Consider the following 26,587-nt stretch of genomic DNA (forward strand, 5'->3'; position numbering starts at 1 on the left):
TTTATCTTGCTCAATAGCAGGGATACAAAATATAAAAGGGGAGATGCTTAAAAAAGGAACTGTAGTAGTACTTTCTTGTTGGGGAAGCCAGCCTGCAAATAATGACATGGTGACTTATTATTAATTATAAAAGCTTGGCCTTAGCTTAGGCGTTTACTTAAGTAGGTCTTATAACTTAAATTAACCCATATGTTTTAATCTACATTCTTCCACAAGTCTAATTACCTCATCTCCATAGTGCTCATCATACTGCTCATCCTGCTTCTCCTGCATCTGGCTGGTGACCCTGCCGTTCTTCTTCAGAGTTCTCTCTCTGCCCAGAAATCCTGCCTATACTCTTCCTGTCTAGCTATTTGCCATTCAGCTTTTTATTACACCAATCACAGCAATACATCTTCACACAGTGTACAAATATCCCACAACAGTTCCCACTTTTGTGTAAATAAAAAGAAAAGGATTTAACTTTAACATATTAAAACTATATACAATAAGAACAATTATCTGGTAAAAATTATATTCACAATGTCTAGTCCATTTGTATTTGGCATATTGAAAATATTATCTATCCTATCTTGATGAATTTAAAGTTTTATACCTAAACCATTTTCTAACTTGTATTACCATCCTCAAAATATCTTTTTAAACCCCAAAACTTTTTTTTAAATAACCAACTTAAGCTTTTATGTCTCGCAACCTTAAATAGGTATCAATATTACAAAAATCCATACCAATGTAAAATCTTTAAGATTAGTGGTTGCTTTTTTAGTTTAAAAGTAGATTCAATAATCTATCCTTTTATCCTATCGTTGCTATATCTCCCATTTTTTTTCAGAATGAGATTGTTTAGTTTCCTCCCTGACCATAACTAGTAACAATTTGCAACCAACCCCCACTAAATGATGATAAGCATCCATAATCTACTGAACAACTAAAAACCACCCATCCTACCTCTTGGGAATGGGCATCATGTTCTTAAAATTACTTCCTGATGTCTGGGAGCAGTGGCATCTTCAGGGGACCCTGAGAACATTGAAATAATGGTCAAGTCCTAGGAGAGCTAGTTGTATCATTTGTTGTCCAGTCTCTGTATAATGGGAAAGTGTAGAGCTTATCTGAAAATTCTTGGTTGTAGTTGAGGCTGGATCATCTTAACTAGCAGCTTTGAAGTTGTTCTAGATGCAGAATTTTTAGCAAACTGCCAACAGAGGCACTCTGAGAGGCTATTTGTCTTTATTGGTTTCTGGTCCATTTTTTCTAAAAACATAAACTTTTAAAGGTAACATATATATATATATATATATATATATATATATATATATATATACGCATACCCACACACACACAAGTATGGAATATGCAGTGTGCACAAGTCAGTTAAAGATGATTTTTTGGGGGGGGGCTTATGTTTGAGCAGGTAAAAGGTATCTGTTAACCTTATAACTCTGTTTGGACTGTATAACCAAACTTCTATTCATGGCATATTAAAAGATGGCATGTAATATTCTGGGAGCTATTCCCATGTAGAGTAATCAGCATATACATCACCTGTCTTGTAATTTTGCTTGGTTTTTTTCTTCATGTCTGTAGCCAAGATTTTCAGGTGGTCTTCCCCACCAAATCTGATCTTTATTAGTTTTGAAGGGATCCATAGCTTTTTGTTTCCTATCCCCTAATGCAACACATTTCCCAACTTCCATTCTGAAGCCAAGACATCAAAGTACATAGGCTGGTTTAATTCAGCAGTCCCTTCCATAATCCAATGTCTCTCAGCAGGTGTTGTTCTCTTTTCAGTAGCATTCAAAATTTAAAATTAACAAAGCACCTAATAAGGTCCAAACTCTCTGTGTTACAATATTTTTCATCCTTACATGGTGTTTTTGTATTACTTTATTCGCTCTTTAAAGATTTTATTATTTTTAAATTGCTTATTTTTTTCTATGATTGTCTATACCCATTTTCTTTTTTGTCTTTAATACCTAAGTACCTATTTAAGCATACTACACCTTTTTAGAGAGAGAGAGAGTATATACCTGGTTTTCTGTGCATCTGCAGTATTTTCTGACCAAGTGAGCTAAACCTTAAACTGCCAGGCTACTGCCTCAGAGTAGTGCTGGTAGCTGGCTTCATCCTCCTTGGTTCTGTGAGAGCCTGGCCTCATGTTGGCAGATACCAGCCCAGAGCCATATTTACCTGCCCCAGCTCTGGGAATTTGTTGTGTTTGCCTATGGCAGGTATTTGTACCTAGTGCTGGCTGCTCAAGTGCACAGTTGCACAGCCGGGTCTCCTAAAAGAGCTGGCCTCTGTATGCCAAAAGCATTGAGCCTACTTGGAACTTATTTTTCAGCTCTTTCAGTCTCTATGTGGATTTACATGCCCCATATTGGGTACCATTTGAAGTTGTACTTTCTCATTTGGGACTTCCAGCATGCAAATAATGACACCAAGACTTATTATTAATTATAAAAGCTCAGCTTTATTAGGCTTGTTCCTAAATAGTTATTATAACTTAAATTAGCCCATATTTTTAAATCTACGTTCTTCCATGAGGCTCATTACCTCATCTCTGTACTGCCTATCCTGTTACTTCTGCACCTTGGTGACCTTGCCTTTCTTCCTCCCAGAGTTCTCTCTGCCAGGAAGTTCTACCTATACTCTCCTGCCTAATTTTTGGCCATCTATCTTTTTATTGTACCAATCATAGCAATACATCTTCACACAGTGTATAAATACCCAATAACAAGGAACCATTCTTAGAAATGACCCACTGAGGTCATTGACCACCACTCCATCCACACTGTTTAGCTAGTACTGAGGGAGCTTCTCTTGTTCCTAAGAACCTCTCAGAGAGGAAAAAGAAATCGGCTCAAGAGCGCTGCCAGGCGGAGGAGGAGATGGATGAGATTCGGAAGTCACACCAGGAGGAACTGGACAGACTTCGGCAGCTCTTGAAAAAGGCTCGAGTGTCCACAGACCAAGTGGCTGCAGAGCAGGTAATGAGCACTTGGAAATACAAGGAGGCTGTGGAGGACACAGAGAACATGTAGGTTCCACTTGCCCTAGGAAGATGTTTCTTATGGCTTATGTACCCCTAGGAGAACAATGGAAAGCCTGACAACCAGTGCCATCTCCCTCTCAGTGTTGAACAGTTGTCCTTACTTTGACATTGGGATATGACTGAGCAGGTAGGAGTATTTGCTGTGTGTAAGCGAGGGTCCAGTGAAACCACCAAACTGGACCACTCCATGGCTAGAAAGAAAGGTTTATTGGGGCTCAAATCACCACTCTAGGAAGTGGAGAGGGAAAGGCAAAATGGTGGAAAAGCAAGCAAATTTTATATGACAGTCAGCAGGGTGGGGGACCTTGAGCTAATAATAGAGGCTGTTCAGATTAATGGGAACTAGATTATCTTTGAAGTAGTTGACCTTTGGTTTGGATTAAGGGAGGTTTCTAATAAACAGAAACTGTAAAAAGAAAGCCTAAAGGGGGTTACTGTTTACCCAGCCAGAGCCGTGTTTAGGCCTTTGACACCAGCACTGACATTTTGGCGGTCTACTTTGGACCTGACACTGTGAAAGCATGAGGATCTGAGTTTTGTTTTTGTTTGTTTGTTTGTTAGTTGTTTTTGTTTGTTTGTTTGGTTGGTTTGGTTTTGAGACCAGGTTTCTCTGTGTAGCTTTGGAGCCTGTCTTGGAACTAGCTCTTGTAGACCAGGCTGGTCTCCAATTCACAGAGATCTGTCTGCCTCTGCCTCCCGAGTGCTGGGATTAAAGGTGTGTGCCACTACCACCCGGCTGAGGACCTGAGTTTGAATCTCCTGTACCTAAGTAAAACATTGGGTTTGCTGCATGTGCACAGTGGAGACAGGAGGATCCCTGGGATGTGCTGGCTGCCAGCAAAGCTCCAGGTTCAGTGAGAGACCCTGTCTCAAGGGAATAACACAGAGAGTGATAGACACCTGATATCCTCCTCTAGTTTCTGTGTGTGGACATGAGTGTGAACATACATACACATACATGTGCATACACCACTCACATAGAGAGACCAAGAAGGAATAAAAGGATACTTTCAAAGTAATTAAGATCTTTAAAACAGTTGTTTTCTACTACATGGGCAAAGATCTTTAAATTCTATGGAGAATGGGCCTCCATTCTCACCTGGCTATTGTTTCCCTTGGCAGCTATCTCTTGCACAGGCTGAGCTGCAGAGCCAATGGGAAGCAAAGTGTGAGCATCTCTTGGCCTCTGCGAAGGACGAGCACCTGCAGCAGTACCAGGAGGTTTGCGCACAGAGGGATGCTTACCAGCAGAAGCTGTCCCGCCTTCAGGATGAGGTAGTTCTTTCCCTGAGTCAGCTTAGTTTCATAAGGCCTCCAGGCTGTGGAAGGCCTGTCCACCCAGCCTTTCAAGCTTAGACAGTATTAACAGCTAAAAACACAGCCAGACTTGTGTAACTTGCAGCTAGTTATCTTTCATGTGCTTACATAGGGTGGCAGGTCAGGGACCTGGAAAAAGACAAAACAGCCAGTGTTCCAGGACTTGTTTCCTACTATTTTATTCTTCATTTATTAAACAAATATTTACTAAGCATTAGTTTGACTCCAGTCACTATGTTAGAGAAAAGGCATGCAAAGAAATCTGCTGTCAAGAATCAGATAATCACAGAAAAGAAACCGAGATAAGTGGTCTGGAGAGGCTTAGAAGAGGAAGTACCTAAAGTTGTTGGGAAGGAGTGAGTCCCAAAGGAGGTGACCTTTGAGCAGAGCCAAGGACAGGTAACTGTGGTAAGGCAGAAGGGTAGAGTGTGGGATATGGTGGGATACTTATATGTGAAAGAGAGCTAGAAGGTGACTTAGGGACATGCTATGATGTCCCTTGTCCAAAGGGCAGTTTCTTGAATTATCCAGTTAAAACCCTTTGACTTGGAGGCCTTGGAGGCAGTCTTGGAGGTGACTAGGTTGCTGAGTATTTGTATGTTTTTGACTACCCTTATTCATACCCCCTTGTTTTCATCATATTCTTCACCTCATTGGGAACAAGTCAAGTACCCTTGATAGGAAGAAAGTGTAAGTTGATTGTTGAGGAAGTAGAGTGACTTGCTTCAGCTGGTCTGGGGTAAGGACCAAGGCTAGGCCCAGCAGACCTAGGTGAAGTCAGGACTTGTGTCCAGAATGGTTCTTGTGTGTTTCTTGACTATCACAGTCACCCAGGTTCCCAAGACCACAACCTAGTCTGTTCATTTTACAGTGCTCAGCTCTCCAGGAACAGGTTGCAGCCTTCACTGCACAAAATGAGCACATCCAGCAACTGGAGAAGAATAAGTCCCAGGCACCTGCAGTTAGAGCTGCTACTGACCCTTCAGAGAAGGTGAGCTGACATTCAAAGAAGCAGCAAAACCTGTCAGATCAAGGCAGTGAATGTGCTTATGAAATATTCAGAAAACATGGCCTGTATGTGATGCTGACAGTGTTTTTCTGGCCTTATTGATTCATCACTTGTCTGACATAAAAACTAACTCTTCAGAGTCTACCACTCTGGTAGCAAATCCAAAGAGACTCTATTCCTCTGAAGCTTTGACAGATATGGAAAGTACCCCTAAATCACAGGGAAGAGCTGGAGGGTGGTGCTTCACCCAGCATCCAACATTTCCTAGTCCCTGTGGTCAAGGCCACACAGCTGACTATGGTACTTATAGTTGGAGTTACATCATATCAGCAAATGATCTTTGGGCAATCTTGTACTCTTATCATCACTTGTGTGCCCTTGGCAAGAAATTCTTCTTTGAAACTGTTCTTTCCACCGTGGCAGTTCTTAGTGTCACCAGCTATTCATGATGATCTGTGTCCCTCTGTAGAGTTCCAACTCTGTGATTTTATTTATTTATTTATTTATTTATTTATTTATTTTGGGTTTTTCGAGACAGGGTTTCTCTGTGTAGCTTTGGAGCCTATCCTGGCACTCGCTCTGGAGACCAGGCTGGTCTCAAACTCACAGAGATCCGCCTGCCTCTACCTGCCAAGTGCTGGGATTAAAGGCGTGTGCCACCAACGCCGGCCCAACTCTGTAATTTTAATGTATCACTTAATGACTTGATTTTGGTAGCATACCCTTTTGATCTTGGCACAGGTCAAGAAGATCATGAACCAGGTGTTCCAGTCATTGAGGGGAGAGTTTGAGCTGGAGGAATCTTATGATGGCAGGACCATTCTCAGGACCATCATGCATACAATCAAGGTACAGAAAGCTGTCAATTGGTTCATTGGAATGGGCATTTTCTTTAATTACCATCTAAGCACTCATACTTAAAAAGTTACTCAAGACTATCCAGCGGTGATAGGGATCTCTGAAATGACATATGCCTGGATAGATGTGGCCAGCCTCTTCTGACAGGGAAAAACATAGTCATTTGAATTAGGGGCAGCTGTGACACCTGTCAGTGCACACTGTCTTCTTTTCAGTGCTCATCTCCTTAATGAGGGAGGTCCTTCTGTATGCTGTGAATGTATGTTTCTCTTAATGGTTGATGAATAAAGCTGTTTTAGCTAATGGACAGGCAGGATGTAGCCAGGAAGGAAGTATAGGCAGGGCTACCAGACTAGGAGAATTGTGGGAAGAACACAGAGAGTGAGTTGCTAGAGAGATGCCTTGTAGCTGCCGAGGAAGCATCACCAGTAAGCCAAAACCACTTAGATATAAACAGATGAATAGAAATGGGTTAATAATTAAGAGAGAGCTAGTCAATAAGAAGCCTGACCAGTAGGCCAAACAGTTTATAATTAATATAAGCCTCTGTGTTTATTTGGGACTAAACAGCTGTGGGACTGGGCAGACAGAAACTTTCGTCCACATCTCTTCCTTGGCTTTTGAACAGATGGTGACCCTGCAGCTGTTGAACCAGCAGGAGGAAGAGCAAGGAGAGTGCAGCAGTGAGGAGGAAGAAGACAAGCCTTTGAGACCTTCCTTGGAGCAGCCAGGTCCTGCCACTCCTGGGCTATCTCCAGCACCCCCAAGTAGGGAGACCCAGGAGGTTCCTAAGGTGCTGTCAGAAGAGATAGTAGGGGAGACCAACCCACTGCCTCCACAGGCTTTCCCCATTCCACAGAATGGTACACAGACAAGGAAAGAGAAGTCCTCAGAAGCAGAGATACCCTCAGAAATGAAAGACAGTTCCCTCCTACCTGAACCAGCTGGCATCCCATCCCCCAGAGTCCTGGGCCCCCCAACTTCAATCCCACCTAAACCTCCAGGAACTGTAACTATAGACTCTAAGTGTGAGGAACCACTTGCTGATGGTCAGAGAGCAGCGCAGCCCAACAATGTATTGGGAGAACATGTTGGGGAAGTAGCCTCAGATGGTCCGCCGCAAGGAGACTCCAGGAGATTGTCACTGACACTAGACCCTGAGAAGGGGGAGCCACCAGCCTTAGACCCTGCAAGCCCAGGAGGAGAACCTCAGCCTCCTGAGTTCAAAGAAATTGAGGATGTCAGTAGCTCTGGTCCCCCTGAGGCATTACTGGACACAGAACTTGCTTCTGCAGCTGTAGGAGCATCTCTCAGACACAACCAGGACTCCCAGCACAGCAGGTATGTACTCTTGAGAAAGCACAAGATGGCTCTCTGTGGGAGGGGTCTCTTTTTCAGGATTGACTGGCTGATGTCCTCATTCATTTCCTTATCAACAGCTCTACAGAGCTCCGTGGCAGGCACCATGAGAGTGTAGCGGGCAAGGCAGGTGTGGCTTATGAGTCTGAGGAGCTTATAGTCTAGTGGGGGAAACAAATGCATACTTAACTTACATATTATAACAGTGAAGTACATACTAACAAAAAAGAAACTGCTAGTATTGAGAATAAGGAGAGAGAATACTGTTAAAATAGGTGGCTAGGGAATGCATCTGAGAAGGTAGCATTTAAACTATGATCCAAGATGTACTGAGTCATCCAGACTGACAGCAGGAAGAGATTGCAGAGAGAGGAGCACACACAAAGGTGCTCTGGTGGGATGGACACAAAAAGGAGCTAGTAGAGGACAAGTGGGGTAAAGCTGAAGTTGGAAAATAAAGAAGGGGCCAAGATAAGTGATTATTTTATGTCACTGTTAAAGCTTGAATTTTATGTGAGTACAATGAGAAGCCAGTAAAAGGATTTAAGCAGAAGAGTAGTGGAGTCTGATTTGCTAGCTTTAGGGATTGTGCTAACTATAGACTGGATTGGGGCCTGTATGGTACAGAGTGTAGACTGGAGGGGCTAATGCAGGTATGGTATAGACTGGAGGGGGTCTGACACAGGATGTAGACTGAAGGAGGGGCTGACACAGGGTGTAGCCCGGAGCGGCTAACACAGGGTATATATTGGAGGGGCTAATACAGGGTATAGGCTGTGGAGGGGATTGCACAGGGTGTGGTCTTTGGAGGGATGGATGCACAATGTAGGAAGAGATATTTGAATTGGGTGAGTAGGTCTCACTTCAGAGCCCATGACCCTCGTAGCTGGTGGGCACTGTGACCTGGGCAGAAACAGCAACATATCTGTGGCTTGATTCTCCTTTAGTCTATCTGGAGATGAAGATGATGAGCTGTTTAAAGGGGCAACTCTGAAAGATCCGAAGCCCATAGTCCAGCCCGAGGAAGAGGATGAAGATGAGGTGGTAAGGAAATCTCAGGCTCTGCTGAGTCCTCATGCCACCATGTGGGGGCTCTTCCCTGCAGGCTCAGAGAAGAGGAAAGGAGTCTGTTGGTGGCCTACTTCCTGGACTCTGTGTACAGGACCCTGTGGGAGTGAGCTTGGGGCCCAGAGTGGGCAGCTCTGTAAGCAGAGTGGGGATGGCCAGCTGCCACTGTACTCTTAAAAGGGTGCCATAATCTCTGTCCCTTAGAGAATGAGTCCCATTTGGAGTGAGAGAAGGTGGGAAAGATTCTGAAGATCAGCTTGTTGGCTCTCTTTCTCCCTAGACAAAGAAACAGGTTAGAGGGTCACTCGCAGGAGGCTGATGGTAGATAGGACTTCTTTTGGGCCACTTGTTTCTAGAAGTTTTTCTTACTTACCCACTTCCAATCTGCTGCCTGTTTTGTCATCTTAACACCCTGAGCAGCAGATGGGTTCAGTGTTGACAGTGTAGCTTCAAGTTAGGGGACAGGAGAGTTGGGGACCACAAAGGAAGCTCTGACAGAGCTGAGTATAGAGCCCTGGCTTGTGATCTGACATTTGACCATTTTGACTCTGATGGGAATTGCACTGTCATGAAGTATGCGTGGAGGAGACAGGAGTGTTAGGGTCAGTCCAGGGAAGAACTATGAGGTTGAACATGGATGGGGAAAGCCTATCGCCCTTTTCTACTGTCCATCTGCAGTGAGTTTTGCTTTTGGCCAGAAGGCAGTGACATCTGGAATCCAGCTCAGGTAAACCAGATCCCTTCCCTCTTGCCTGCCTGCTTTTAGAGAAAGTGTACATTCTTCCCGTTAGCCTACCTTTCTGAGAATTCAGTTTGCATTTGAGAATACTAACTACAAATTCTGCATAGAAAATGAAGGAGAAAATAAGATGAAAAAAGCCGGGCTTTGGTGGCACACGCCTTTAATCCCAGCACTCGGGAGGCAGAGGCAGAGGCAGGTGGATCTCTGTGAGTTCGAGCCCAGCCTGGTCTACAAGAACTAGTTCCAGGATAGCCTCCAAAGCCACAGAGAAACCCTATCTCGAAAAACAAAAAAAAAAAAAAAAAAAAAAAGTTAAGTTAATAATCTGTTTCTTGGGTATTCAGAAAAATACTTCACATTCTTGTTTAACCTTCTACTAATATGTCCTATAGTTATGCATTATAACTATAGTCTGTAGTCTCCTCAAGCCCTGCTGCCACCCTACCAAGCCAATGAAAGGCAAGAATTTAAATCATGAGAAGAGTAGGAGAACCTCCTACGTGCCTCCTTGTGTTAGCTAGCCTTGTTACTAGCACAAAATGCCGGATATAGGAAGTGTATAAAGAGAGACTGTATATTTTGGCTTAATATTTCAGAGGTTTTAGACCATGATGGGTTCACTCCATTGCTTTTAGGTCTATGGCATAAATGTGTGTAGAAAATAAGTATTTTCTTAATGGTCAGGAAGGGAAAGAGAGATGAAAGAGGGGCCAGAATTCTACTGTCCCCTTTGAGGGTGACCTCTAGTCCCCTGAGACCTCTTACTGGTCCCATCAAAAAAGGTTTCTACCACCTCTGACAGGGTCAAGCCGAGGACTTGAACCTGTAACACAGTGTCCTTTGGTTGGGACTCTTAGGGGCCCTAGAACCCTTTAGCCCCTTTATTCCACACTCCAATTAAAGAGAGCATGGGCCCTGCTTTGTGGGCTTTCTTTAATGTCTTGGGATTCTCCACGTTAGAGTGTGGACATGCCTCTACATCCACATCTTTCTGAGTCTGTCGGCCACCTCAGGCCACAGCTGGCTTTCGAATGTGATTATACTTTTCTGAACTTCCGTCATCTTCTTATTCTCCTGTCCCAAGGATGCTTTGCTTCTATTTGTTTCTCCTTTCCAGTGTCTCCTTAATGAACCTACTTTTTCCACACAAAATATGTAAGTTGGCATATCTGCCCAATCAATACTTGCTTCACAAATAAATTACAAAATCAGTCAAGCAATTGGTCTTTTGTCTCTGTTGAAAGATGGCTTCCCTCCATGCCTGCTTGTCCCAGCTTCATCTGGATCAGTTTTCTGGCCACAAAGCCTGTCCCTCCATTTCATCTCCTTTTCAGCCAGAGGCAGGACAGCCATTGGACCACTTCCCCTCACAAGCAGGAAGTCACCTGGGCAAGGATATGTGAGGACTGACCTCTCTTTCCTGTTTTGTCAGAGCATGAAGGGACGCCCGCCCCCAACACCCCTTTTTGGAGATGATGATGATGACGATGACATTGATTGGCTGGGGTGAAGACCTAGGAAACAGGCATGCAGGTTTCTCTCCCAGCCCTTCCCTAAGCATGATTTTGCACAACCGGCTTCAGGTCTAGGTGAGCCTCAGGGTGAGGTCCTGGTGGACATTCTGAGGACAGTGGTTCAGACGTCTGAGTTAGCTGCCATCTGAGCCCTGACTGACCTGGTGAAGAGGATCATGAGTCTGTCTGAAGAACTGGTGGTATAAGAGCCCTCAGTGAGTGACCCCTACCATGGGGGAAGGGCTGGGAGGGTCACCTGCAGCCAGTCACAAGCATCCTGCCATTTCTCCCAAGTCTTTTTATTCATTCTCAAGTTGACCTGTGAGCCCTCCTGCTCTCCCAGGGCTCACCAGAGCTGCAGTAATAGACTCTGTAGCCTGGGGAGAGGTCTCCATGGAGACTGAGAGATCATGCTGGCCTAGCCTGTGGCTCTGAGACATGTATCTTCTATCTCTGCCTTAAATTTTATAAAAGAGGTCAATAAGTATTTGGAATTAACAAGACTAAAATAAATGCCTACAATAAAACTTGACTTGGGCCCTTGAAGAGAAACTGAGTTTGGTTTCCAGGGCTGTCATGTTCTTTCTTGGGATCCTAAGGATGGGAGTTGTAACTTGGTCAGTTATGTGCACAAAAGCACTGTGATATATTTCTGTTGGCACCTGACCTTGAACTTAAAGGCTTTCAAAGAGTCGCACACTGCAGTTGCAGCTTACCATAGCCGCATAAGGCTCTGGGCATCACAGTTATTGGAGAGCCAGTCCCACCATGTACTAATTTCTGTGGTCTACACTGCAGGCCAAGGAGCCATGCAGGGAAGGGAAGCAGGAGTCTGAGTATCCACTGTTCATGATATCTGGGGGGTTCTTCCATTGCCTATGAGCCCCAGGGGCCAACACTACTACAGCGAAGAGCAGTGAGGAAATACATGTGGCCTTTTACTTATTCAAGGATCTTCTAAAGACCAGCATTCTTCAAAAGGAATAATTTTTTTTTTAAAGTTACATGATTTTAAATGTTTTCGAGACTGTATCCTGAATTCCACTGCATCTGGCCATTACCCTTACAGGCTTTGTGCCTGTCTCCCACATTTGCATCTAGGAAGCATTGAGAAAGACTGTATTAAACAGTTACTTAAACAAGTTACTTCAACCTCTAAGCCTGTTTTCTCTGTAAATGTGGGTCTTCTGTGGTGGCTGATAGCAATGAGACAGTCTGTACAGTGCCAGTCACTGAAGAAGACATGGATATCCCCATTGTTAAAAAGATTCGTTCTTATTTGGTGTGTATGGATGTTTGGCCTGCGTGTGTGTCTGTGTACCATGTGTATGCAGAGGCCAGAAGAAAAGAGGCAGAGCCTCTGGAACTGGGCATTCAAGGTAGTTATGAGCTATTTATGGTGCTGAGAGCCAAACCCAGGTCCTCTACAAGAGCAGTGTTGGTAACTGCTGAACCATTGGTCCTGTTATCCCCAGGCTTAGAGGAGCAGAGCAAGTTGTCCACAGTTTCATACCTAGCATGCAGGTCCTGTCCAGCTGATCAAGAGCTGGGCTCTTGTCCACTGTCCTTGTGTAGAGGAAAGGAGCTAATGCTACTTGCTAGGAATACAGGTCCCAAAGCTGTGTATCTCAGTGGTATAGCATATACAAGCCCTAGATTTGACTCTAGTACTAAAGAAAAAAGAAAAATTCAGGCTCCTGGCCCCATCCAAATCTGAGAATTTCCAGCCATTGTGGAAACAAAGAACACAGACTCATCATCTCCAGTCTCTGTTCACTTATGTATACCACAGGCACTATGTGACCTGTGCCTCTCATCTGAGCTGATGAGGAAACAGTGACTCCTCAGCTCTGCTGCTCATCAATAGGTGACTATCTCCTACCTCAGCTTCCTCATCTCTGAGATGAAGGCAGGGTTCCTGTATGGTAGTGAGGATTGAATGAGTTAATAATTGCATAAAGGGCTAGAACTGTCCAGCACTTAGTCAGCACTTATGCAGGTATTTGTTTTTTAAGAAAATTAAGGAGGAAAAATACCACCTTTTGTGGCTTGGCCCTGAAGAATGCTAAAATAAGGATATATGTTACCAAAGTCTAACCATATAGACCACAGGCAAAAAATTTTCTAAAGACTACTACTCCTCAAAAGCCTCAAATATGACTATAATATTATGACTATAATAAAACAGTATCAAGTTGAGGAACCTGCCAGTCACTCGTGTGTCTGTCCCAACAGTGCCCTGGGAGCTGAAACTGGTCAGGACTTGGCATAAGTGTCACAACTCCATCGAGACTGCAGACTGCACTGTGAACAGAGGGAATGTGACTCTTGCTTCTTAACTTCAAATGGCAAGATGGCTATGGTGTTGTTTCTGTCCCCAGGAAGGAAGGTGCTAACTGTCCTGCCAACATGGGTGTTTATAGTCTATGTGACAGTTACTTTTTTAAAATTTATTTTTATTTAAATTCTTTAATTACTACTCATATTTATATATCCATTTCCCCCCCCCATTCCCTTACCCTCCCATCCTCCCATGTTCTCCACCAACCCCCCCAACCCATCCCCAAACTCCTCCCCAGGGATAGTGAGGCCCTCTACAGGTTGCTGGGAATTGAACTTAGGACCTCTGGAAGAGCAGTCAGTGCTCTTAACCTCTGAGCTGTATGATTAAGGTCTCTTTATTCCAGAAGACACCAAGGTAAAACACAGGCCAGAGCTAGGTTATAGAACCCAGCCAGCGCGGCCAGAACAAAAGGGGCCAGGGTCCCCACGTGCAGCCCCTTAAGAAGCTCTCTTATGTCACCCCGGCTTTCCTTCACCACGCCCTTATGGGCGAGTCCCGGGTCCACCTGGTACCTGTCCCAGGACTATTGGGCGGGGCTAGGGTGTCTCCCTACACTGAGCTATCTCTCCAGCCCTGACAGTTATTCTTCTTACAGCAGATATTTGTTACACGAACCTACCATACTAAGTTGACACTGTAGTGTCTACCAACAGGCACATTTCCATTTGGAGTTTCTCTGCACACAGAGTGGTCTTCAACACATGCAATCTTAGTCCTTGGTCTCGTGTGTCCCCCCAGCTCCAGCAGTGGTAACATGTAAGAGTTGTGTACTGTTGGAAAGAGGAGAGAAATAGACCAACAACCACAGACTGTTCAAAAATAGAAATTTATTAAAGTGTATTTGTTTTTAATTCCCAAAGCTTAAAACCATCTTTTCATTGAGTTCAGGAGGTACTTGAACATAGACACTATATAGTATGTAGCAGTGACTGCTGTGTGTGTGTGTGTGTGTGTGTGTGTGTGTGTGTGTGTGTGTGTGTGTGTGTGTGTTTCACTGTGCATCCCAGGCTAGCCTGGAACTCCATATGTAGCCCAGGCTGCCCTCAAACCCAATCTCCAGGCTCAGTCTCCTGGGTACTGGGGATTACAGGTATGTGTCCCCATTCCTGTCTAATAACTTTTATCTGTAAAACAAAAAGGCTCAAATACCAGGAGTCCAGTTAACTGTTAACATGACCTGGCTTTGGTCTGACTGCTTATTGCACCCTCAGTCACCTCCCTCCCAACACACCCCTGCTGAATCAGTACTTCAGTGACTGACTCATGGCTCCCTATCAGGTCATTAGGAGTTAGCAGCAAGTAAGAAATAAGGGGCAGCCAGCTCTGTTACGAAATGCTGTTCTCTGTGATGAACATAGCAGACATGTCTGCAGCCTTGCTAACAAGCCTGGCTCTCTGCCTTTAGTCAGCATCAGTCTTACCTAAATAAGGGAGACTGTTCTCAGCAGACACTGCCATCGTCATGAACACAGTGAGCTCATTAGAAACTTTTTTTGTATAAATGTGCAAAATTGACAACCAGGAGTTCAAGGTGAAAAACTTGTTTTGTCAATGGCCGTCTTTATGTGTTCTAAGGCAAAAAGGTGAGAAGGAGGTGGCATGGTCCGTCTCCCAAGACTGGAGATGCTCGTGGCATTAAGGCACAAAGCAGAAGAGGGTATCCAGGTTCCATGACCTTCCTCACTGAAGCTCTTTGGACATTTTTAATTTGCAGTCTGAGGTGTATCGTCACAGGCCTGGCTACCCTCACTTCAGGTTTCAGTCTCTCCATGTTCCCTTTGGTCACAGCCACTTGCTTAAGGCACCACAGGAGGCCTGGGCCCTATGTAGGCCAGGCTGGGAAGGGAGGTAGCTCCAGTGTCCTCTAAGCTCCAGGGACAATTTGCTGGCTTCAGCTCAAAGCTGCCAGGAACTGGGAAAGAGGTGAGCAATGGCCATCATACGAAACTGGAAGCAGCTGAAGTATAACCTGGAGCAGAGGCCCCAGCTCTCTCCAGCCCTAAGCACCTACACATTTCTGGCCCACTAAGTCATGTTGAGAAGTGGGTAGGCTAGGTAGTAGCCCACAGCCGAGCCCAAGACCACACCGAGGAAAATCCAGGTGTTGTAGGACATTACAGCCAACATCACGAAGTAGCCAATGACCACCTGCATGACATGGACTAGGGACTGGCCAAAGTAATACAAAAACCACCTAGGCATAAAAGAGAAACAAGTTAGTTAAACAGTGATGAGCAGATGTGTTTTTACTAAGGACAGAAAGTCTCTGAGTTCCAGCATAAAATATTTTACCTAGCAGAGATTTCTCTCCAAAAAGACATTCCTACCACATTTAGCTCTGAGCTTCCTGCAATCCTAGGCAAATGGGGGTAGTCAATTTTGTCTGATAGGGATAAGAAGAAATCATCAGGAAGCCAGTCTCTCCCCTGAATTGAATGTGGGAGGTGGAGAAGCCATGAAAAGAACAGGGACTTAGGTGTCTATTAACTCTGAACCTTTTTGAGTGCTGATTTTCTTATCTCTGGGTGGTTATGAGGGTGTGACATGCCCAGGTAAGGTGGCCGGTGACATAACAGGTAGGCTTATTAAGCATAGGTGAGGTTTCAGAGAAGACAGACTGAGGCCTGTAAAGCCTGATCAGAGTGAGACTGGAGCACAGAAAGGATGCCTCCCTCTCCCACCAAGTGGTATACTAGGTTGATGGTAGTTCTTGCTTTGGTACATCTGTAAATCTCCTGTGTTTGGGAGCCTGGTGAGAAAGGCCAGTTACCCATGCCTGCTGCTTGGCAGGCCTGCAGCACAGGTTTGAAGTTCCCTGAGAAGTCCTTGGGATCTGCCCAAGAGGCTGCTTGATAGGTAGCTTTGACCCAGACACCATAGACCCAGGCTCTAATTCATCTTACTAAATACTTCCTGGGACCTAAATTATCTTTCTGTTCTTGGGGCTAAAGTTCTGTGGGCCCAACCACCTGTCAGGGTAAGAGTGAATGCTCTGGCCATCCTTCCTCCCATGGTTTTACCTGAGGCGGGTACCATTGGCTGCAGTTGATACGGAGCCTGTAGAATCCTGGTCTGATTCCAGGATGAGCTGCTGGCTGGTGGTATTAGGCAGGTTCTCCACAGTCTTGTGGAGCAACTTGACTTTGCCAACCTTGATGCCTTCATATAATACAGCCAGGAGCAAGACTACTAGCACTGAGAGGGCCATACCTGTGAAGAGGTCAAGTTGAAAATTAGGTTTTGGTGTGCCATGTCCTGTACTCTACGGTGATGGCAGATGATAGCATGTCACGTTACAAAAAAGCTAGGAGAGGGTTTACATGTTGTCATCAAGAAAAATGATAAAAGTTTGAAGAGACAGGTAGACTGGCCCTGACTTGAATGCTATACAACCTATACGTGTACTGAAACATCTCAAAGCGCCACATAAGATGGACAGTTTTGCCAATTAAAAATAAAGAAGGTGGTCAGGTGTGGTGATGTGCATTAAAAGGCAAAGGCAGATAGATTTATGGGAGGAGGGGGGAGAAGGAAGAGGAGGAGGAGGTGATGGCAGCAGCGGTGGCGGCGGAAGCAGCATCAGCTGCCACCTCTGCTGTACTCCCAGCACTGGGAGAGCAAACACAGCCAGATTCCTGGGCTTGCTGGCCAGCCCAGTCTAGCTTACTAGGCAGGTTCCAAGCCAGCGAGAAACCCTGTCTCAAAAACAAGGAGGATGTCATCTGATGAATGACAGCCAAGGTTGTCCTCTGCCATGCACACATATGCACATCCAGCTCCACACATAAATATACAGGCATATAAATAAGAAAGCAAGAAGGATGTTGGACACAGGCCTGTATGTACCTGCAGGTACTCTGATGGCTGAGGGAGATGGATCACAGCTCGGTGCTGGCCTGGACTAGAGTGGATTCCAGGCCAACCTAAACAACTCAGTGAGACCATATCTCAAAAAGTAAAAAGGCCCAGAGACAGAAGGCTTGCCCAGCACAAGTGAGGCCCAAGGTTTGATCCCCAGTGCCCCAGAACAAACAAGCCAAGTTGTAGAGCTCCCTGAAAAGCACTGCTCCTCCCCAGACACCCCCAGGGGGCTGTCCCAGGAGGCAAGACAGCCTACTCTCCACTCACTCTGAATCCACTCCAGCCACCGGTCTCTTCTCACCATCACTAAGCTTAGACCTTCATCATCTCTTAGCCTCTCTAGATATTTCTTAGTAGTTCTGACATACTGGAGTGTGGCTTCTCATTCTGGCAGAGCCAGGGGTTGAGGGTGAAGAAGCCACGCAGCACCATCCCCATCAGCCTCCCCCCATGTTCTGCATACATCTCTATTAAGATTTCTTGCAAATGCAGTGGTATATTCCTGGAAGCATACATTTTTCATATGTAGGTATACCAAAAACCCTGGGAGTATTTTGTGTATTGTATTTATAGAGAAAAATCCATTATGTTAAAGAGAATAGTAAGTACTTACTAGTGTTTCTGGGCAAAATGAACTCTGATGTTTTACAGCAGATAATAAATGATCTATTCAAAGTATTTTATGAGCTTTCTGACATAAGAATATATTTGGAACTGGGAATGGTAGTGTATACCTATGATCTCAGCCCTGATGAAGCTGGGGTAGGTGGATTGTGAGTTTACAGCCAGCTTTGGCTATATACTAAGAAACCCTGTATCCAATAAATACCTGCTAGTAGGGGCTTATATGTGCCAATGACTTGTGGCTGGAGAGGAACCAACATTTGATAAGAAGATTGGAACACCCAACCTCACCCCTAAGCTCCGGGGAACAGACAGAGGCTGCGGGCTGAGTTGATCATCAGTGGCTAGTAGTTTAATTATACCTATGTCAAGTTGTGTGAGTTGTTCCAGCAAATGATTGATGCTGCTTGGGCAGAGGTAGGGAGTGGGGAGGGGTCATAGCCTTGATTTTACAGCTCATTGGTCAGAAGTACAGACATCAGCATGGGAGACAGTCCGAGAGGGAAGGTGCTCTTGATCTGTGGGGTGTGCACCAACTCTAGTGTCAGAATTAAACCAAACTGCTAGATACTTAGCTGCTGCCCAAAAAATGGTTGGTATAGAAGAACTACACATCTGACTATGGGAGTGTTTGAGTGCAAAAAAAGGAAAAACCATAAGGCTGGTTTTGCCTTCACAAAGGCAAAAGCCATAGTTTTTTTTTTGTTTTGTTTTTGTTTTTGTTTTAAATAGGCAACCACAGGCAATTATATGCCTATGGTAAAAGTTTAGTCAGAGAGAAGAGTATACATTAAACAGCAAGTCTTCCCAGACTCCCAGAATCCAGCCCCCTCTCCGCAGCAGCCTCTGCTGCTCCATGTCTGTACCAGCCTTCACTGTCTAAATGACAACATTCTGTCTGCATTCTTAAGTGCATCCAATTTCATCATCCAACTCCCTTCAGTTCAAACACATCTACCTTAGTTTTTCAGGTTACCCTCTAGTATCTGTGATACAGTGTACCTTTTAAAGATGTTCACTCCCATATATCTGACCCACACTCCTTCCAACAGGAGATGAGAGCCATGTTCACTCCCTTTTAGCCTGGAAGGGTCAAAGGATCTAACAATAGGTGAAGATAATGCTATGTAACTTCCAAGTGTAAGTTTTGTTTTTGTATGTGTATGTGAATGTGTGTATATATGTGTGCAGGTTCATGCATGTGTGTGTGGGTGCACATGAGTGTAGAGTCCTTCTATTGCTCTCTACATTATTCTTTTTGAGACTGAGTCTCTTGCTGAAGCTAAAGATAGGCTGACTAGCTAGCAAGCCCCAGGAATCCTCCGGTCTCTGTTCTTCAATGCAGGGATTACAGGAGCATGCTATCATGCCTGTCTGGGTGCTGGAATCAAATTAAGTTCTTCATGCTATCTCAGCAAGGACTTTAGCAACTGAGCCTTCTCACCAGCTCCTAGGGCAGGTTTTCAAACCCTCATGCATTTCTCCCATGTTCTTTTAGGATACTAGCTCTTAAATCCTAGCCATTCTGCCATGAGGAAACCCAAACTACAGGAGGAGCCACTGGCTCAGACAAGAGGCCCAGCTGAGGCTGCAGTTCACAACCAGTACAAGACACTAAACACTCTTCAGAAAGACTGTCCAGCCACTGTGTGCCTCCATTGCATGGGAGGCCCTGAGTACAGACCACTTAGCATAGTCAACCCACAGAATCTTGGTAAGATACTAACAAAATGGTGTTCTACTCCACTGCTTAGTCTGCAGTGGGTAGCTGGGCAGTGGTCATCTGTTGTAGGGAGGTGCACATCTGCCATGACAGTTATCTGACCTATTTTTAGCCTGCTTTAGAATGATAAATGCACAATTCTAGCTAATGTGCCTTAACTGCCCACAGAAAATAAAAGAGAACCCAAGTTTTCCACTGCCTAGCACTATGGGGCTTGCCAAACTACAAGTGACATTCCCAATTCTTACCTGTAGGACTGTGGACTCTCCAGAAATCAAACAGAAGCACAGCCTTATCTGAGAAGATGAAATGCATCTGAAAGAGATGAGATCAGCATCACAGGAGGCGTAGGCACAGAGGTCCTGCTTCCTAATGCTCTCCAGCAGCTGCCTTGGGAGAACTCCTGGGGTTACACGACTTACATGCTAGAAGGGCTATTAAAAGCCATATGGAAGAGGAGGGACTTGCCCAAGTGGGTCAATAGCACTGATAACTGAGCTCTGCTCCACGTGGAAGTGAAGATGGGGAGTACCAGATTTGGGATAACACAGTATCCTTGGATCACATGGAGATGTCCTTTCTGTGTACTCCAAACTCAGTAGGAAGCCCTAGGCCAAGCCTTACACACTGGCTCAGCCTTTTTGCTCAGTTCTGGAACACAATCCCCAGAGCCAGCAGGGAGTCCTCTTTCCTGGTGAACCTGGACTGCTGCAACAGAGTTTGTCATGCAAGGCTAAGGACAGATGTCTCCCGTCTGCATACTACACACATCCACTCATTCACTAGACTCTTTGTTGGCCCCAGTCTGTGGCCAGCACTGAGAAGGTAAGGGTAAGGGTGGAGCACTTGCCTCAAATATGTGAGGCCCCAGGTTCAACCCCCTAGTACCATTAAAAGAATAAAAAAGAAACACACTGATTCATTCCAACCCCAGCCCCTTCAACCCCATCTCATCTGTGAATGGGTAAGGGGAGCCCTAGGACAGAAAGGGATTTGCCTTGGGTGGGCTTTGTGAGAAGTCTGGTAGCTCTCAATGAGTGTTCCAGGGAAGAAAGAGGACCTGGAGAGAGATGGTGGGTTCTCAGAAAGGCTGTGGGAGTTTGGACTGAGACATGCTTCAGTGGGTAAGTTAAGGGACAGGAAAATTAGGTTAGCTGTCACTTTGTCTGGAAGTTACGCCATTGGGCATTCTCTGACCACGTGAATGCCAGAGCCACAAACTTGTTTGTAGGTAACAGTCCTAAATCACAGATCATACACATCTACCCCTTCCTTCTCCCCACTTCTCAAAATTGAGCATCAGAGGAGATAACAAAGAACAGTAGAATGAAAGTGGCCATGGTAGTTCACAGTTATAACCCCAGCAGCTGGAAGGCTGAAGCAGGCACACTGTTGTGAATTCCAGGCCATTTGGTTAGATAATAAATTTCAGAATATGGAGGCTTAATTAAGAATGGCTCTTAGCCGGGCGTTGGTGGTGCACGCCTTTAACCCCAGCACTCGGGAGGCAGAGCAGGTGGATCTCTGTGTGTTCGAGGCCTGCCTGGTCTACAAGAGCTAGTTCTAGGACAGCCTCCAAAGCCACAGAGAAACCCTGTCTCAAAAAACCAAAAAAAAAAAAAAAAAAAAAAAAAAAAAAAAGAAGAAGAAGAAAGAAAGAAAAGAATGGCTCACAAAGGCTCAGATATTTGAATGTTTAGTCAGTAGACTACTTGAGAAGGATTGGGAGGCAGGGACTTGTTTTAGGAGGTGTGGCCTTGTTGGAGGAAGTGTGTCACTGGGGATGGGCTTTGAGGTTTCAAAAGCCCATATCAGGCCCAGAGTCTCTTTCTCTCTCTGCTGACCAATCAGAATGTAGCTCTTGGCTACTGCTCAGTGCCATGCTTCCTGCCATGATGATGATGATTGATGAGGATGATGATGATGATGATGATGAACTAATTCTTTGAAACTGTAAGCAAGCCTCAAATTAAATGCTTTCTTTTATAAGAGTTGTCCTGGTCATGGTGTCTCTTCACAGCAGTAGAACAGTGGCTAAGACACAGACCAACCTGGAGTAAAGTGAGTCATCACCTCAAAAAAAGTAAATAAAGATATTAGATTGGGAGCAAACCAGATGGGTCAATCAAAGGCTTTCTAGAGCCTCAGCATCACCCCAGGGAAGTTGGGAGAAGACAGCATGAAGATGACAATCGATGAGATGTCACAAGATGACAGTCAATGGGCCATCTTTCCCAAATCTGTTAAAACTAAAGGAATATTTCTCAAAAGAGTTCCATGAGAACCACAGGCTGTTAAGACATACTCTGAGAGATGACTGCAATCAAGTCTGGAAGAAGCTGGAATTGGGCAAAACAATTCATCTCTTTCCTGCCAGAAGGCACACCCTAGAACCCTGTCCCCTGCCTGCTTCCCTTTCCTTTTCTTGTTGGACAGAATCTACCTTGGAAGATTGTTAATCTTTTCTCATATTTGTTGGCATGTTGGCCAGCAGCAGGTTTTTGCTCAGGCAGACTGGAATCAGAGTCTGTGCTCTTAACACAACTTTTAAGGAAGCCCAAGAATAAGTTAAGGCATGCCTAGGGTTACATTGTGAGATGGTAGCAGCATCAGGAATAGAGCCCATGTCTTCTTCATACTTCACCCTCATTTGAAGTAAACGAACACTAATTTGTGGAGAAAAATCCATGTGCATGCTTTTTATTTTCTATGTATCCCAGATCTACCAGCCTCTACCTCCCAAGTGCATCCAACTCCTTATCTGGCAAAAATATTTTTAATTATGTGTATAGGTGTGTGTCTCTGTGTGGGGTTTGGGATGTGAATGAAGTGCCCATAGAGGCCAGAAGAGGGTACCAGATTCCCCCTGCAGCTAGAGTTAGGCAGTTGTGCGCTACTCAAGAATGACAAGGGTTCTGGGATCCAAACTGGAGTCTCTGCAAAAACAGAACACGATCTTAACTGCTGAACCATTTATCCAGTCCATTTTTTTTTTGTTTTAGTCAGGGTGTTGTGTAGTCCAGGTTGGCCTGAACTTGAGAATAACTCTGAACTTCTTATCCCCTTAATTCCACCTTATGAGTGCTGGGAGCAGAAGAATGCACTACCATACTTCAAAGTTTCTGTGGCACTGGGGATCCAATCTGTGACTTTGTGTGTGCTAGACAAGCACTTGACCAACTGAGTCCCTGAATGTTAGTTTTAACAATTCCAAAAAATGAAGCTGGGCAGTGGTGGCTCAGGCCTTTAATCCCAGCACTCGGGAGGCAGAGGCAGGCGGATCTCTGTGAGTTGGAAGTCAGCCTGGTCTACAGAGCGAGTTCCAGGATAGGCTCCAAAGCTACAGAAAAACAAACAAAACAATCACAACAACAACAAACAATTCCAAAAAAAGATGTGAAACTAGCAAAGACAAGGCACACTGGGAGAAAAGAAGGGAAGAAGCTAGGAAAGGAGAAAATTAGGAGAAAAGACCTCCATGCAACCACACTGGAGCAAACAAGGCCATGGTATGTGAGGACAGGGAAGAAAAGCCAGTGTTTAAGGCACTGCAGCTAAAAACAGGATGCAAAGCAAGTGGGAAGAGGTTAGGAGGAAGGATGCTGGAGTGGAACACAGGTGTGCATAGTCCTGGTTCCACATACACAGGGAATTACAGGTGAACCATTGAGTGCAGAGACTGTCAACAAGTCCCACACTGTCCAAGTAGATTAGTGAAGGACATCATGCTCCCTTAAGATCCCAGAGCTTTACTAAAAATGCAGGTGCCTGGCCTCCTTATTCCTGTCAATCAGAACCCAGGGGAAGAGCCAGATGATTTTAACGAGACTCATCTGAGGACAGGGTTCTGATGCTCACTTGGTGTGTACAGTTTGGGCAGAGGAGGGAAGCCTAATGGACAGAACAGATTCTGAAGCTGGACATCCTGTATCTGCCTCCTGCTGCTGCTAGGACCCTGAGTAAGCCACACAGCAAGCCCTTCCTGGAGCTCAGTTTCCCCAGCTGTAAAATGGGGACTGAACCCGAGGAAGCCTTTTCCCTGGTTTGGCTTAACTTTCTCAGATCCAGTGACCTTGGTGCAGACAGGATCCCATTGTGAGCTTCAGTCCTACACTAAAACACAATAAAGGACAAGAGGAAACCAAACACGAGTATGCCTCTATTTGTGAGTGGAGAGGAATGCCTCACCCATGGGTGTTCATCCCCTGTGCAGACATGCACCCTGTCGACCAGACCTGGGGACAGGGATGACTGCCCACTTGGCACACATACCTTTCGGTTCTGAAAGGGGTCTGACTTTCAGAAGACCCAGAGGAGAGTCAACTCATCTGACTGAATAGCACTGCCCTGCAGCCCTTTGTCTTCTGAGGGCCTGCACAGGCTTGCACTGTGTTCACTTCCTACTCTTTATCTCCTCCCTCAACCCAACATCTCTGCTATTGCCGGCTACTGTTAACAGAGCCTTTGTTTAAAGGCTCATGAGTTCAGAGTCATAGAACTTACTAGAAAGCATGAGCTACTCTTCAAATTGCAGCATGTTTGATAAGCACTCTGGGTATTTCTGGGGCAAGCATCTGTAGGGGTATGGCTGGAAAAATAGTCTGAACAACCATGTTCCCTGCCTACTAGCTGGCCAGGTAAATTACATAACGGCTTCAATAAGGAAAATAAGTAGTCACTTCAAAGTCATGTTGAATAATGAGCACTTTATCTTCCTAATAGGAAAGTGGTAGTTGGCAAACATAAAAAGCTAAAACAGTACCACCATCCTGAGACATCTTGTTAGAATTTCAAAAAGAATAGTTGATGACCTGGAAAAAATGCTCATAAAAGAATAATATGATGAAGCAAACAATAGAGCAAAATTCCATGTATCCTAAGGTTGCCTTCATCAGACCGTTGGAGGGGCCTCTGGAACCATCTCTGCCAGGTGGAGGTTGTGCCCATCACTCCTTCACCCAGTCTGACTAGTTAAGCAGTAGGCATGAATGGAATGTCTCCAGTAGCTAATTTAGTCACCCTGGGAGTTTCCACAATTCATTTTATTCTATCATCCTTGGGTCCAGGCCAACTATCTCAGGAGCAAAAAAACAGCCAACACCTTTTGCCGCCCACGGAAAGCCCTACAGACAGTAAATTTCCTCAACAATATCTCCTTTTCTTGTGCTAGGATTGTGTAGACCCCGAGGATGCAGATGAATGAGAGAAGGCTGGCAGCGTTAGAACTGTTTAGCAGGGGAATGGGAGACACAATAGATATTCAAACAGAGACTGCAGACAGAAGCATCGAGGCAGGGTGACCTGGGCAGGGGACAAAGCCACCTGTGGGAGGATAGGCAAGTGGCTGGGACAGTTGGGGAGCAGGAGGCAGCTGGGAGGCCAGACTGCGGGGTGTCTTCAACTAGCAGTGCCCATAGGGAACAATTCCACTTCCCAACCAAGATCAAAACCCCTGGTGCCCCTGCCTTCCTCACACTTTCTGTATTTCGAATTAAAAAAAAAAAAAAAAGATCCAAAACCAGCACACCCAGACTTAGGAAGGGACCGCAACTTTCAGTTGGCAGGTCTGTGTTGAGATATCTAAGGGCAGGGCCCCAGTGGTTCCCACTGGCGATAAATCTGTGTCTCTGGCAGTTTATCTGTGCTTTATGAAGGGAAGCACCTCACAGAGAAGGGACCGAGGCCAAAGACAGAGCCATTCACAGGACTTGTTTTCTTTTTTCTCAAATAGGTGTTAAACTTAAAGAAAAGTGCCTTCGTGTTTTAACCAGACACTTCAGAAGGCCGGGCGTGCTGTCTTTGACTGCCTGGGGACCTTTATCAAGGGGTTTCCATCTATTTCCCTGTATTGTAGGATCCGCGGGAGGCGGAGTGCCTCTCCACTAAACAGCCTGTGTAGGCTTCCTGTCTTAGATCCCGAGACAACCTTAATGAGATGAAGAAACTGATAGGATTTCCTCAAAGAGCAATCTTGCAAGCTGTCATTCTCTATCCAAGGGGGGAAACCTAGCCAGGAAAAGACGTCTGTTGAAACGATACTTTCAGATTCCGGGGATAAGAAGGATGGGGAAGTTACCAGGCTAGTTTTAAAGAAACAGAACCAGGAACCTGCCCAGGACAGGCTGAGCCGGGGGTGTGTGCTCAGTGCACGCGCGCGTGGGCTGCGCTGAACCCCGCCGGGCCTCCTCTTGGAGGAAATCTTTCTGTTATGCCCCAAATCTGGGTAGCTCCCGGGAAGGACCCGCGGACAGCTGTCCTGACTCTCAGCACCCACTTGCAGCGGTCCCAGCTGGGGCTGGCCTGACTGTAGTGACTGACTCCCGGCAGGAAGGGACAAACAAACTCCCGGAGCTACAGCCAGCTTCGCTTGCGGAGTCCCCCAGCCCTACTCGTCTTGTGACAGCGTCGCTGACATAGCTCCCACCCCTTCAGCCCGGGTCCAGAGGCTGCAAGGATCTCGGGGAGGGCCGCATAGTCGCCCACCTCCGTCCCCTCCGCTGAGCAACTCAGAACTCACCGCCATGGTGTGCGCACTGGGCGGCCGCCGGGGTCGCGTCAGTCCACTCGCGGTTCGAGACTGGACTTGGTAGGATTGCTGCGGCTACCGCGCCCAGGTCGCGCGGATCACGTGGCCTGGGAGAGGCGGCGCGCGGGCGCCTGGGAGTTGTGGTTCTCACTTGCTTCCCCAACCCACGACCCAGGCCACGCCCCCCGCGGAGGACCCACGCGCCCACTCGGGTCCTGGCTACTCGGACGCAGGGACTCCGCAATCCCCAGCAAGCCCGGCCGCCTACAATTGACTTTGCCTTGGCAATTATCATAAAAAAATGTTTATTGCTTTTTCCTTTTGATCAGACACCTAGCGAAGCTTAACGTATGTTAGTGGAAAATTAAAATGTTCACTCCAGGAACACAATAGCAACAAATTAGGAGTACATTAAGTCAATTACGCCCCCGACTTTCCTATTGCCACTTTATCTTCTCCAATCTGATAAGCAGACAGCAGTGCACAGCTGTAATTTTCTTTCTGTGTGCTCACTAAGATTATGTTTCTATATTGCACATTTTTTCATCTTCCTTGTGTGTAATACAAAATCTTAGTTCATTTGGGCT

The 26,587-nt window shown here is 45.6% G+C and overlaps 2 protein-coding genes across 6 annotated transcripts in view; one reads left to right on the forward strand and one right to left on the reverse strand.

The window, feature by feature from the left end:
* Positions 1-13,390, forward strand: part of Fkbp15 (FKBP prolyl isomerase 15) — a 69,891-nt gene extending 56,501 nt beyond the window's left edge. For 2 of the 5 annotated variants that reach the window (XM_027400326.2, XM_027400321.2), the window contains exons 22-28: positions 2,835-2,990; positions 4,178-4,330; positions 5,244-5,363; positions 6,123-6,230; positions 6,868-7,580; positions 8,546-8,642; positions 10,841-12,068. In XM_027400326.2, coding sequence (XP_027256127.1) covers positions 2,835-2,990; positions 4,178-4,330; positions 5,244-5,363; positions 6,123-6,230; positions 6,868-7,580; positions 8,546-8,642; positions 10,841-10,918 — 1,425 coding nt within the window. In that variant the 3' untranslated portion in view covers positions 10,919-12,068. Of the gene's footprint in view, positions 1-2,834; positions 2,991-4,177; positions 4,331-5,243; positions 5,364-6,122; positions 6,231-6,867; positions 7,581-8,545; positions 8,643-10,840; positions 12,069-13,157 lie in introns of those variants that run through there. The other 3 variants (XM_027400322.2, XM_027400323.2, XM_027400325.2) reach the window with 3 other exon arrangements.
* A 683-nt stretch (positions 13,391-14,073) lies between these two features.
* On the reverse strand, positions 14,074-26,118 carry Slc31a2 (solute carrier family 31 member 2). The gene is made up of 4 exons (XM_027400334.1): positions 25,992-26,118; positions 19,723-19,789; positions 16,287-16,476; positions 14,074-15,460 (listed from the first exon to the last, which is right to left on the reverse strand). Exons 1-4 carry the CDS (start codon positions 25,995-25,997, stop codon positions 15,292-15,294), a joined length of 432 nt encoding a protein of 143 aa, XP_027256135.1. The 5' UTR covers positions 25,998-26,118; the 3' UTR covers positions 14,074-15,291.
* Positions 26,119-26,587: the final 469 nt, after the last annotated feature.

The sequence above is a fragment of the Cricetulus griseus genome, chromosome 2 (genome assembly GCF_003668045.3).
Source record: "Cricetulus griseus strain 17A/GY chromosome 2, alternate assembly CriGri-PICRH-1.0, whole genome shotgun sequence".
In the NCBI taxonomy this organism is placed as follows: domain Eukaryota; kingdom Metazoa; phylum Chordata; class Mammalia; order Rodentia; family Cricetidae; genus Cricetulus; species Cricetulus griseus.

Excerpts from the sequence above, each read along its gene's own strand:
- Slc31a2 (XM_027400334.1), bottom strand. Across the intron at positions 16,477-19,722 it reads GAGAGTCCACAGTCCTACAG|GTATGGCCCTCTCAGTGCTA; the intron begins GTAAGAATTGGG and ends ACCTCTTCACAG. Across the intron at positions 15,461-16,286 it reads GCCAATGGTACCCGCCTCAG|GTGGTTTTTGTATTACTTTG; the intron begins GTAAAACCATGG and ends TTTTATGCCTAG.